This window comes from Perna viridis, chromosome 13 (assembly GCF_037379345.1).
Source record: "Perna viridis isolate PV_CMFRI_1.1 ecotype Kerala chromosome 13, ASM3737934v1, whole genome shotgun sequence".
NCBI classification, from domain to species: Eukaryota; Metazoa; Mollusca; class Bivalvia; order Mytilida; family Mytilidae; genus Perna; species Perna viridis.
Window position 1 is genome coordinate 1,464,323 of NC_142457.1, and position 13,642 is coordinate 1,477,964.

At 31.1% G+C, this 13,642-nt stretch overlaps 1 protein-coding gene across 14 annotated transcripts in view; it reads left to right on the forward strand.

Moving 5' to 3' along the window:
- LOC148599179 (myosin-IIIb-like) overlaps window positions 1-12,931 on the forward strand; it is a 93,481-nt gene extending 80,550 nt beyond the window's left edge. For 12 of the 14 annotated variants that reach the window (XM_088558397.1, XM_088558403.1, XM_088558399.1 and 9 more), the window contains 4 exons: window positions 1,263-1,345; window positions 4,611-4,676; window positions 5,990-6,514; window positions 8,395-12,931. In XM_088558397.1, the coding sequence (XP_088414523.1) occupies window positions 1,263-1,345; window positions 4,611-4,676; window positions 5,990-6,514; window positions 8,395-8,605 (885 nt within the window). In that variant the 3' untranslated portion in view covers window positions 8,606-12,931. The remainder of the gene's footprint in view (window positions 1-1,262; window positions 1,346-4,610; window positions 4,677-5,989; window positions 6,515-8,394) is intronic. The other 2 variants (XM_088558408.1, XM_088558407.1) reach the window with 2 other exon arrangements.
- The last annotated feature ends 711 nt before the right edge of the window (window positions 12,932-13,642 follow it).

Consider the following 13,642-nt stretch of genomic DNA (forward strand, 5'->3'; position numbering starts at 1 on the left):
TTGCAGTTTTGTTATGTAAAATGACATAAGGTCTGTTTTAAATAAAAGAAATGTAAAATGAAAATATAAACTGATGTTTAAATTTATCACATTATGTAAATATTTGTGTAAAATTGACAAAGAAAACAACAAAAACCGTAAAATACATAGACCACAGAGTCACGTGATGCGATCACCAGTTAAATGGATCGTTTTGACAGATCAATGACTGACTGGAAACTGATCAGTGATAGATGACAGATCACAATTTTTGTTGCAATTGTCTGATTACATGTCTAAACCAAACTGAATTATCCGAAAACATGTCTGAAACAAACTGAAAACTTGTGTAAACCAAAGTCTGAGTTATCTGATAACCTGTCAAAACCAAACTGAAAACCTGTTAAAACCAAACTGAAAACTTGTGTAAACCAAACTGAGTGATCTGATTACTTATCTGAACCAAACTTTGAATTATCCGAAAACATGTCTAAACCAAACTCTGAATTATCCAAAAACATATCTATACCAAACTCTGAGTTATCTGATAACCTGTCTAAACCAAACTGAGTTATCTGATAACCTGTCTAAACCAAACTGAATTATCTGAAAACCTGTCTAAACCAAATTCTGAATTATCCGAAAACCTGCATGTCTAAACCAAACTCTAAAAGCTTCTCTTAACCAAGAATAGTTTTAAAACCTGTCAAAACCAAACTCTGAATATTACTTATACTTTAAAAGCCCTTTCATAACTGTTTAAATGTATTTGTTTTTCATTGTACTTTTAATTTATACTTGCAATTTTATTATTTTTATCTTGAACTTGACGTGTCTTCCCTATTATGAAGATAAATATTTGGAGGGACACCTTGTCTCTACAGTCCATGTTGACATTGTTTCTGTCTCCATCTCCACATTTAGTCCTTTTTTCCCTAATTATGGATGTAAGCCTGAAAATTTGGGCCTCACTTTCTGCGTTTTTATGGTTTTTTTTCTTATTTGTATTACTATATAAATGTGTCTTTGTTGTTTGCTTTTTAATATTCTCTTTAGTATTTTGAACCTTGATAAACCTGACACCTGTCTAACTAAAGTTTCACTGTATTTTTATTTCCCTTTTCAAGTTGAGATAACCAAGAGAAGACAACTCTTTCGTACAGTTGTTTGTCTTGATTAGTAACATATCAGATATTATGTTACTAAACTATTTGGACTTATTTTTCAATGGAAACAAAGTACTAGTACTTGGATTATAATGTCTAATATTTTTTAATACACAGGTGGCTGGAGACAGACCAGGTGCCAAACAGCAGACAGTAGAGGCAGACATCCATGTACCCCCTCCTCATCTTGAGAAACGAAGGTAAGCTGATTATGCCCCTTAATGTTTCCCATCCTCAGTACATGGTTAATCTTTTGTTTGAGTGATACAATGCTGTTTTACTCATTTTTTTTCTTGAGGTAAGTTGATGGGCAAAAGGATCAGAGATAAACTACCCATAAGTACATTAATACAAGAAATTTATGGCAGTGTTATTTACTTTATTTGTGTTAAGACCTTTTATGCAAAATATAGCTGTAGTAAATATTTTATTAGAAGAACATGATTATGTTATTTAATCTCCATTTTATGATATTTTTAATTGGTCATCTAATAACACTGCATAATGTATAATGGAGTACTACCTTATAAATGTATAATGGAGTACTACCTTATAAATGTATAATGGAGTACTACCTTATAATTGTATAATGGAGTTCTACCTTATAAATGTATAATGGAGTACTACCTTATAAATGTATAACATACATGTACATGGAAACACAATAATTTTATTAAACTACTCAATGAGATAATCATAAGGTTGAGAACTTTGAATTAAATGTTTAATTACTACCAGTCAATATATAGCAGAATGTATTTAGAAATGAATTGTATGACAGACAACATCATTTATTATCCCAGAGAGTATTTATGATCAGTCTACCCTAACAACAACAATAAGTTGTTTTGTATGACAGTCAAAGTGTCATCCTTAATGAGTAGTTGGTGGAACATCATCAGCAATAACAAATTATGGGAATAACAACCAGTCACATAAACATTGTTATGACTCTTCTTTCATACCACATGGATACTCCAGTAAGGTCTTGTCTTGATATTTAATGACGACATTATATTTAGAGTCCAGTACAGTGACTCTGTGTTTGTGGTGGTAGAACATGCATAACAGATCCTATCATTACCAGCCACTCCTTGGGAATCAGAAGAAATATTCTTATCATTGGTTACAGTGTCTATTGTCCCAGTAATACTATTCAGTCTCACAGAATAAATGTGACCATTTCAGTATGAGTGACTTCCTTACTACTCACATCTTCAATTGAGAAGATACAATTGTAAAGTTGTGAACTTGGTTCTTATATACTGCTGTAGGGTCATATGGTCTGTATTACCACTGATGGTTGATTTCATGGTTCCATCTGAATTCATAACTTTTAATTAAAATTTGAAGATATCAGTAACGGCCATCTGTGAGTCCACTAGGTACAACAACCATTATAGTTATTATTCCCTAACTCTACTTTCTGCTGAAGCTGGTGCTGTTCTGGCATTGTGTATGTTATTTTCTGAGCTTGCTGCGTATGAATGACTTCCTTACTACTCACATCAACAAAGGAGATGATAGTACTACAATGATGTGATACAGCAACTTGATTCTCACCTTAGTTGCTGGAATGTAAAATGGTCTGTCATTAACGCTGATGGTTGATTTAATGGTTTCATCTGGATTGATAACTTTTTATTGAAATCATGATAATGGGACAAACAAGTGTCATTGATGGATATATGGAACTATGGAACAAAGTCCCATAAAAAAGAGAATCAAAATTTCCTGATAATTTGCGTAACAACATATGATGTTCTTGCTGCTAAGTTTTAAGAAATTCTGTCATCCTGTTTTCCTCATTTGCAGTGCAATGATAATGCAGTGTTTGATTGGTCTAGCTAGTTGGTAAATGGACTAGTTCAGAAAACGTATGGCATTCTGGGATTGCCATTGAACATGATGTTCCAGGTTGGTCAAGGCAGATTAAACAATGAAAGCTTCTTGGAAATAAAATGATCCATTTGCAACCCCCTGCCCTCTTTGATACATGTAGTATGGACTAAATGTACGAGACAATACTCCCATCATTTATTAATTTCTATCAGCCATTATATGTTTGTTTAAATAGAAAATTTGCAGGTGAGAACAACTTTATTTTTCTAGTCTTGGTTGGTCCTCCGTGATAATTTCAGAACCACAGACTTTTCTCTGCTGTTGCCAATTATCACCTTAGTCTGTTGGTCAGATCTATATGCAATTATTGATCTTCAAGATAGGTATAAAACCCAGAGCATCACCTGTCTCCAATATAAATTGGATTTTCTTAGTTATTATTACAGACATATCTTATTCTTAAGGATTATTTTGTTTTTAATTGATCTGTGTAGTTTTTCTATACTTGTAGCTGTTCATTAAACAGGTTTGTCAACTTCTGTAAATTAATTATTATGGGTGGATGAATTTGAGGTAAATTTTTGTAGTACTCTAGACACAGCATTTTCTTTACTTTTTGACCTGTATATCCCCTCTGAATAAACATTTTTTGACAGAGTCATAAAATCATCGCAATTATTTTTAGAATTCATTTGGCAACTTTGAAGTTGAATTTATCAATGCTGTTTTGCTATAATTTGTATTAAAGCTGCGGTAATCTTTACTTTTATTTAATCTTTTGGACAGATATTTCTCCAACTCTCTAACATGAAAATCTGTCAAAACACTGGGAGTGATTATGATACCATTGCATCTTCTTCAGATTTTTTTATGAAAATGATGTCACGTACAAATAGTTTGTAGTTGTATTACTCGAATTTTTTCCAAAAGAACATTGAAATGATCAAAAATACAATTATTAGATTACCAATTAACAGGATAATATTGGATGCTCTCATCAAGAAATTCCACATGATATTGCCAGTATCAAAATCCAGAGTAAAAAAAAAATAGGTACCATCCTTAAAAGTAGATAGGTGACGCTTTGTTATAAACCAGATCTGATTAAGATTTTATTTGGTGAACTGTGTGATCATTGTACTGTGTTTCAAATTTCAATTATTTTATTGGTTCAACAAGTGAATTATTTCCAATTATTCAATATATAAAAGTGATGGAAAATATTCCGGACACCAACTCCCCCAAAGGAGCCTTAATTTTCATGTTTGCTATCACATTTGTCCAATGAAACTCGAGGTTGTGAGCTACATCGGTTAGGTTGCCTTGTTTCAGCATCATAGATGTCACATGATGTCAAAGCAAACACAATACCAACTGCATCAGAAAAACATTAATTCACATTGTGAAGTAAATTCTGTGATTTCACTTTCTCCCGTCAAAATGTCTCAAAGCATCGAAACACGAATACTATTTCGCTGTACACACAATTTAAAATTTATGTTGAAAATGGCAACTGTTGAGTCTATGTAATTTTTTGGAAGACATCAATTTTTTGTTTAATCAAAAAAGTCTTTATTAACACTATGCATAATCATTGTAGTATTTATATTGATCTATTTCCAGAGAGATGAAGGGTGTTATAGAGCCTGAGTCTGCTGAGTATTATAATTCATTTGCACAGAATTCTGGGTAAGTTAAAACTAGTGAGTTATTTCACTTATTAAGGAATGCAATGTATGTAAACTTATCTAATCCTTTCAAGTGATTGGTGCTCACACATTATATTTGACCATATTCACAAAGAAACATTTTAAAATGTACATAATTTAAGCTAATGGAGTAGGCTTGTAGTTGGTTTTTGTTCTTAAACAGCCATTGAAACAGCAAAAATAAGAACAGATATACTGAAACGTAACAAATGCATTAGGATATAACAGAAATACAAAATAATAAATAGTTTCAGAGGTCACCAAATGGTCTTCAGTAATTGTAAACAGACCTTTATGACATGTACATTCAACTTTACTGGTGTTTATTTATTTCTTTTATAAATGAAATAAGAAAAGATTCAAGTCTATCAGAAAAGATGAAGTTATTTTACTGATACTTTATCTATATGCATAAAATATTAATTTCAATTCTGGTCTATAACTACAAACACATTCAATAACTTTTGAACTCTACAGTAGACTGGTAAGTCTTGAAAAGTACATTGATGAAAAAAGTACAAAATGTCAATAAAAATATACCCCCGAAAAGCATTAAAATTCAGTAAATTAGAAACAATAAGGAATAGTTCATACATGCTGTAAATAGAACATGTATTGTATCAAATATTTAAAAATTCTACCCTTAAGATGTGAAAGGTGAAATGTCAAGGACATAGGATCATAATGGGATAATTTCTGCTTTGTTGTGGTGACTTTATTTTTAGAATTTATAACGCTTCCTTTTTACGTTTATGGACTGCATGCATTTAATCCTTGCCGGTTTTAAAGGACTTTCCCCAATTTTTATTGGCTGTTCAATTTCAATCATTTTTTCTTAAGCTCTCTCTATATATATGCTAGTGACCAGATCAATTAACTATGCTGTAAATTCAGAAATTATTTTACATTTTCATAAACACTTCTATAATATATGGTATATTGCTGTTAATTTAATCAGGCTTCAAATGATAGTTTAAAAAAACTTAAAGGGGTTTTCATTATTTTTTTACATTTTACAATATTTGTCTTCATAAACGGAAGCCATCTTATAGTTTTAATTGCTAATATTTTAGTTCAGACTTACAACTATCTTAAAAAAGGAGTAACTGGCATTTCAAGTGTGATGCAGAAGTTATTTACAATCTATACAGTATTTCTTAAAGTTCTAAAAGGTCATGCTGTATGGTTTTTAAATCAAAGTTTAATGACATCTTTTCTTATCTATTTATGAATTTACAGTACAGAGATTAATACTTTATTTTTATTATGATGGAAATGATTTTGCTTTTATAGATATTCAAATTCTAGAAAAGAAGGTAAAATTGAGCCAGATTTAGTTTCGAACAAAGATGAACTTTTAATTGAAAATACAGTGAACGATTTAACAAAAAGACTTGAAGATGAATGTGCACTCAGTGTTGTTCACCTGTGGAGCAAAAGACAGCAGGTACCAGCAAATGAGGGAACCAGTCCTGACACGTCCTTTAGCTCAAGTCAGCGGCAACAACCTCAAATCTATTTCCCTCCTCCTCCTCCATCCCCCCCGCCAGAGTTACCTTCAACAAGTAATGCACCACCATCCATCCCAGTTCCTCCTCCGCCACCACCCCCACCAGGTACAGTGCCACCTACAAAGAGCAAAGCACCGACACCACCTGTGTCAAAGAAGACCAGGGCAGCACCAGTACCTCCTTTGCTATTAAATGGACTCTCTTCGCCTACGGCAGATGAAAATTCTAATGTGATACCTAGTTCTCTGAAACCTGTGATTCCTAATGGATTCAAAACGAATCCTGGACAAAAAGTGCAATTCCAAGAGTAAGTCGTGTGTGTGTGTGTAGTAAATCAAAACAAAGAGTCATGTTTCCTGTTACCAGGAAGAACAAAACAGGGTTGGTAGGTAGGGAAATTATTTTATTTTTTAAAATCATTCTACTTGGAGTTAATGGGTAAAAAATCTAGACTTCCATGGTACTTGATTAAAAATGGCCATAAATTGTTTAAGATAGGCACACAAACAAAGGTAGGTAAGGTAGCAGGAAACAGACGTATTATTTTTTGCCTTATGTGTCAATATTGTGTGAGTACAATGTTGTAGCCATTGACATAATGGTTTTAGTTGTGTAAGCTGTCAATAGCAGTGTCCAAGAAGTTAAATTATTTTTCCAGGACAGAAACCTTAACTATACATCAAACAGAAGCTGGTAATGGAAAATGTTAAATTGTCTTTATTTAAGTTGAAATAATCATTTTCAAAATTTTGAATAATTTTGAATGTTTGAAATATTGAATTTTCATTGGATGAAAATATTAATTTTGATTAGTTTCCATTTAAACAGGGTAAAGTTTGAATGTAAATTTAACAACTCTTTTTGGGCATATACCAATATTTTTATTGCAATTTCTCCACAGTTTCTGCCTCATCGTATCTAGTATAAGCAATAAACCAGACAGCATCTGATATTGTAGCATGATACATGTACTTGATTTATATTGTTACCAAACAAGCCACTAATTAGCACTATAGATTAGTTAGTGTTAGTCTAATCTCAGGTTCAGGTCTAATTAATATACTGTTCTCAACTCGTAATTTTGTTGTTGGTAGGTAGGTAAGAAAATAATTTTTTTTATTACTATTCAGAATCTGAAATTTGGAGTTAAAACAAAATGAGGTGATAACAGCATCATACAGACTGAATGTTACAAATATTTCTAAGTACACAGGAGGATATAAATATAAGTGCTTAATATCTGTCAAAGATAAAAAAAAATGTGAAGATTAGAATAATTTTTGGGGTCAGATTTTTCTAGGTAGGTAAGGTCAACCATTTTTTTTTTATTTAGGGCTCAGTATCATATTATTAACCAGTGTATTTGTATAGACTTATTTTGGCAATTTAGAATGTCAATCCAAGTTTGTGCTTATTCGATTCTGATGTCTTTCACAAAGGTGTATTCCATTATGAGGAGACCTTTTGACAGCAATTTTTTTTTGTGATTTTTTATACAATGTCACATGAAATGGCTATAATTATGTGATACCTTAAATCAAGCTGCGTGTCTGTCTGTCTGTCTTGCAAATTGAGAACTAATCAATGATTTTGTTTAAAACTTAGCACAGTTGTTCAGTACCTTTCAATAGATTTAGTTAAATTTTGAGCAAATTAGAAATTTTAGTTTTAAAATATTGTTTTAATTACATTAAATTTCAAGGATGCATGATTGGTGGAGGAGCATAAAGCTTTATTTCAGTTCCCAGCTTAAATATTTAATTATGGCTGAATTTATGTTGGTTGTTTTTTTTTTCAAACCAGTGCTTAAATAGATTGATAAAATTTCTAACTGTTTTCTTTCTATTTAAGAAAACCTTTTGCATATGGCATGAAATATAAAATTTCAGTGAAGACAAAATGGATCCTTAAGTTTCACTATTTATGAAATTTTTGACAGTCTGTAAAAACTAATTTTTGCTACCAGCAAGAACAAAAAGGATAGGTAGGTAAGTTTATTTCTAAAACATTTTACATTGAGTTAATGGGGAAACAATCTAGATTTTTACGGTGCTTGAGCCAAAATGGCCATAAAAATCTTTAGGATAGGGAAAAAAACTAGAGTAGGGAGGGTAGCAGGGAACAGATGTATTATTTTTTTAGCCTTAGCTCATGATACTAAATGTATTGTTGCTTGTTTATTTACAGGAACCATATCATGCAAAATGGTCGTGATCACCTCATCAATGAGATCAACAATAATGAAGATTTCGTCAAGAAGAAGTTACGAAAAACCAATATTGATCTAACAAAAGGCACACTGCGGAGAAAACCAGCACATGAGTCTCAGCAATTTGACTTTAGAGCTATGTTGAAAAAGACTGGACGTTTGGAGAAAGAATTGCAAGACAAAGAGTGATCATATTACCTATACAGAATTAACATGATAGCATCAAATACATGTATAGTGAACTCCTGTTTATACAGAATATTTGCAACATATGTTTTCATATGTTTTAGAAACATATGTTAATGACCAATATAGAAATTTATGTTTTTGTACCTATAAAAAATCACATTGAAACAGAAGTTGTACCTTTTTCATATATTAATTCCTATGGATGACTTATAATTAACATTTGATTTTTTTACCGTATTTTCATTGATAATTTATTAGTCTTTAACATTTGTTTTTGTCTTGGTGGTCCTAAACATATGTGAAAATAAAATGTTTTTCAGGTGCTTTCAGAGCATATGAAAAACATATGTTGCAAAGTTTCCTGTCTTCTAAAAGGAGAAAGTTCACTACGATTTGTGCTGGTTAAACTTTAATCTATGTTCATATTATTCACCAAGAACTAAAATGATAGACCTTGTGTGGAGAAGAAATCTTGAATTTTTGTGATATGAAAATATTTGAATAAGAACAGGAGTTGTCTTTCTTTATTTGGGTCCCATGTGTTGTGTTACATTCCTGACTTTTATTTATTGTGATATATTAGATTATATAGTTATATAGTCCACATTTTGTTCGGTTTTAGAAGTATTATGTATAGTACGATACTTTGGACAATATTTTATAGTAGTTTTGAGATATTTTTCATATTGAGGAAATCCATCCTACAATGTTTTATTAGTAATATGGTGGTTTATTTTGCAACTCCTCATTGTCAAAGAGAAATAACTTTTCATTATCATCTAAGGGGAATAACTCTTCGTGTTCCAGCGTTACCCACTTTATATTTCTTAATGGGAACAACTTCTCTCTGTGTATAAAGGGACTAAATCTTTTTTAAAGGGATACAACTCTTCATGTGTTACAAATTGAACATCATTTTGTTTTATTTTAGCTGTTGCTAAAGAGATGTGCTTTACAACTTAATAAATATAAATATTTAAAAACAAATGTCCAATGTGTTGTTTCCATATCTTTATTTTGGAAGTACAGTGTATTGATATATTTTTCATATTTCAGATGTTTTATTGCTATACAATGTATTTAGTAATGTTTTATTTATTGGCCATTTATCTGCATTGTTTGAATGTTTTTGTTTCCTTTTTTTATAATGTACATATAACCTTTCTGATGTAATCTTTTTCATGTTTTTCTGTAATGTCTTATTTTTGTGTGTTCTCATGTGATTATAATGTTGAACGACAATATACATGTTTATGTAGGAATTTTTCTTTAATAATGACTGTTTTTCATTGACTTTTGCTAGTTATTTTTCTTCTGATTCATCTAATATCTCATTTATATTGTGTTGTCGGGGGTGGTATATCGATCCACTAATCACTGTCCAGTGGGGGCGGGGCAAGTAAAGATATTCAGGGATTAAACTAAAATAATTCATTACACATTACCCAATCAGAATTCAAGATTTTTGTATGAAGTATAATATTTTATAAATTTGAAACATTTATAGAACATGAATCAAATTGAAGAACCTGTAAAATATCCATAGATCCACAAAATATCCATAGATCTACAAAATATCAATAGATCCTTCATTTTTGTACATTTGTATCAAAAGATAAGAAAAGTAATTTGAAAGAAATACTGAAACACATTTTCAAAAATTTGAATATTAAAACGTATAAAAGTAAATAAATAATGTCATATCCTCTCAGCCAATCAAGAGACAGAAGATGTCACTGGTAACATAGGGTTATATTTGAGAGAAATTACGACCCAGGCTTCCAGGTTAAGGCTACTACCAAGATACTGAATTTTTAATGGCAATGTAACATCAAATCCACTGTAATGCCCCTGATGAACGTCAGTTTTGAAAGTCTGGACAGAACATTACACCTTGACATAACGAACTCACTGAGATATTTTATGTCTCTACTTCAAAACTGCTGTAATTCTGTATTTATCTACACAGAAAAAATTGCACAATGTTTTCATACATTTTAAAACATATGGAAACAAATGTATGGGACCAATATGGTAAAAATATGCTTTGGTCCTTTTAAAAACACAAGCAATCAGGTTTTCAAAAATCATAAGTAAACCATACTCTTTTTGTGTGTGAAATTCTGTTAAAAACGTATGATTATCATATGTCTTTTACATGTTTTATTTAATTGTTTGTCTAGAATTACTTTGTTAGTAAGAAACACATGTTTTTCATGTTGGTCCTTAACATGTGAAAGAGTAATCAAGGGAACCAAGGTTATAGCGGTAATCAAAAGAATGTAATCCAGGGACAAAGACCATACATGGAAAACAGACATACACAACAAAGAACATAAAGTATCTAAAATCATACATACAAGGTAACAAAAGTAAATGAGCAACTTGGACTCTACTAAAAACTGGGAGCATGGACCAGGTGCACCGGTAGGGTAAGCATCCTCTGCTTTTCTAAAAAAACATATAATAAACATGGTTTTTTTCAAAACATATGAAAAACTTAGGTATCATTTTTTTCCTGTGTAAATTATCACATGCTGCACCATAAGTAAAGATGTACTAACATGGCCTTTTTAATTTGAGGTTTGTGCCTGTCTGTCTGTCTGTGTATCTGTTTAACTGTTTTGTCTTAGATTATTTTTTTTTCAAACAGGGTTAATTCATTGTAAAATCAGGTCTTAAATGTACCAAGGTATGAATATCCCTGTAAGCATACTTGGTGGCTATAATCAGATGATCACATGTTTGTGATAACATTTGGTTTTTTTTTTGTCTGTAATCATCAGTAAGTTTGTATACTCAATTGGATGACTTGTTAATATTTCCTTATGCAATGATAATTATGACAAGATTTTTAAATATAATTGATTGTCTCCCTTAAACCATTGATGTGGACATTTATTCATCTGAATATTAATTGAATGGATACAAATAAGTAATTCCAAATTAATATTTCCTAACAACATTTCATTTGAAATGAATAGGTTTACTTACTCAATTCACAAATGGCTCATTAATTAGTAAACTGGTTCTTTGAAAAAAATGTAAATCCCAGCATATACTTCCTTATTGTAATATGGCTTTGGATAAAATAAACTTTTTTTTGTGTGTGTTTACAATAATTTTATCCTATGCTACATCATTATATTTTATGTTGATATAAAGAGGTTGTGAATAAAATGATTATTTAAAGTTTGTACACCTCTCCAATTTTTGTCATCATCATTTTTTATTATTTAAACTCCAGTTTTGGGATCAAATAATACTTTCTCTTATTTGTGAAAATGATTATTTATTGTAGGGGAGGTAACTCCTGTAAATGTAGAATTTTGTTTTAACAAGAAAATATACAAAGTTCAAAGCTACATTATGCATTTTTTCACATATATATATATTTTCTGAAATCCATTACATTTTCTGAATCAGCATTTTTATACGGGATTATGTATATCATGCTTTGGAGCTTTTATTTTTGTTATACCATTGTTAAGTCTATTTCGTCATGATGACCCAATGTTTTGTTTTTGTCACAGATCTGTGAACAAAGAAGACCCCATTATGGTGCAACCATTTAATTTAAGAGGGTGAGTAAGATAATGTGAAATAAGGACCAGGAAAACAAAATGATTCCTACCCTTTCCTATATATTGAATGGTTGCTCCATTATATTTATGATGATACATTGAAGTTTCCTCTGTATGGGTGCCTTTGTACTAAGAAATAAACTTTAGAAAAATTCAAATAGTTGATATTTTTATGGATTGGAAGACAACATTTATAAATTCAAATTCAAATTATATATTGACTTTGTTTTTTTATCAATTAATGTCTAGCAGTTATTTATAGATTAGGCCAAGTAAAGAAATTATGTTTGTATAAAACAATTCAATAGTTTCTGTTGACAATTTGCTTTCAGCTCAGACCTTTCCTTGTTGTTACATTTCTAATCAATGTATTTTATTCTTATCAATTCACCTCCAATTGTTCTGTACTTCTTTTTCTTTGCAAACAAAACAATTATAATAAAAATATATTTCCAATGTCTAATATCTCTCAATTGTAAATATAAACGTCAGTAAATACTGAAGGCATGAATTTAAGTAGTAAGTTAAATTGTTTGCAAAAATAGATTTTTGAAGACTAAGTTCATAGAGGTCATATTTTGAAAATATTACAATGGCACCCTTACAATTGTTTCCATGGCAATGCCTAAAATATCTTGATACATGTGATAACAAAGGAGTGTGATATTAGGCATTGTGTTGGCTTTGATGACCATAACATTGTGATATCTAAGGTTATACAAATAAAAATGTATTAAAGCCATGTAAGACTCTGTGTATTGAAGCCATGTCAGACTCTGTGTATTAAAGCCATGTCAAACTCTGTGCATTGAAGCCATGTCAGACTCTGTGCATTGAAGCCATGTAAGACTCTGTGTATTGAAGCCATGTAAGACTCAGTGTATTGAAGCTATGCCTGACTGTGCATTGAAGACATTTAAGACTGTATATATAAGCCGATTAAAACTGTGTATGAACAGAGAGATGAATCATAGCATGTAGTCATGAAACTTGGACAAAATGTATTGTTCCATAAAATATCAGTTTGTCTTTTTTCATAGTAAAAAGGACAATCTGAGTTCATTTCATAAGTTCGACAGTGAAACCTGTATTCCTGTATTATGTTGACTTTTGAAAAGAAGCAATACCTGGTCACATAATGGTCAGGTATTGCTTCCTTTTGAAAGGTCTACATAATGTGACCATCCGTGCGAGACCGGGTAGTCGAGGGCGTTATAAACCCTCTCAGTCAGTCACATGATTTAAATAGTCTTTATATACAGGGTAATCATATATAGAATTCTTAACGTAGGGATATTTTACACACACACACACACACACACAGATATATATATATATATATATATATATATATATATATATAGAAGGGTCTCGAACCCTTTCCGCTGTGACATCTATGGCAACACCGCCTGCACTAAGTCCAGCGCCCTAGACCACTCGGCCAGCTAGGCTA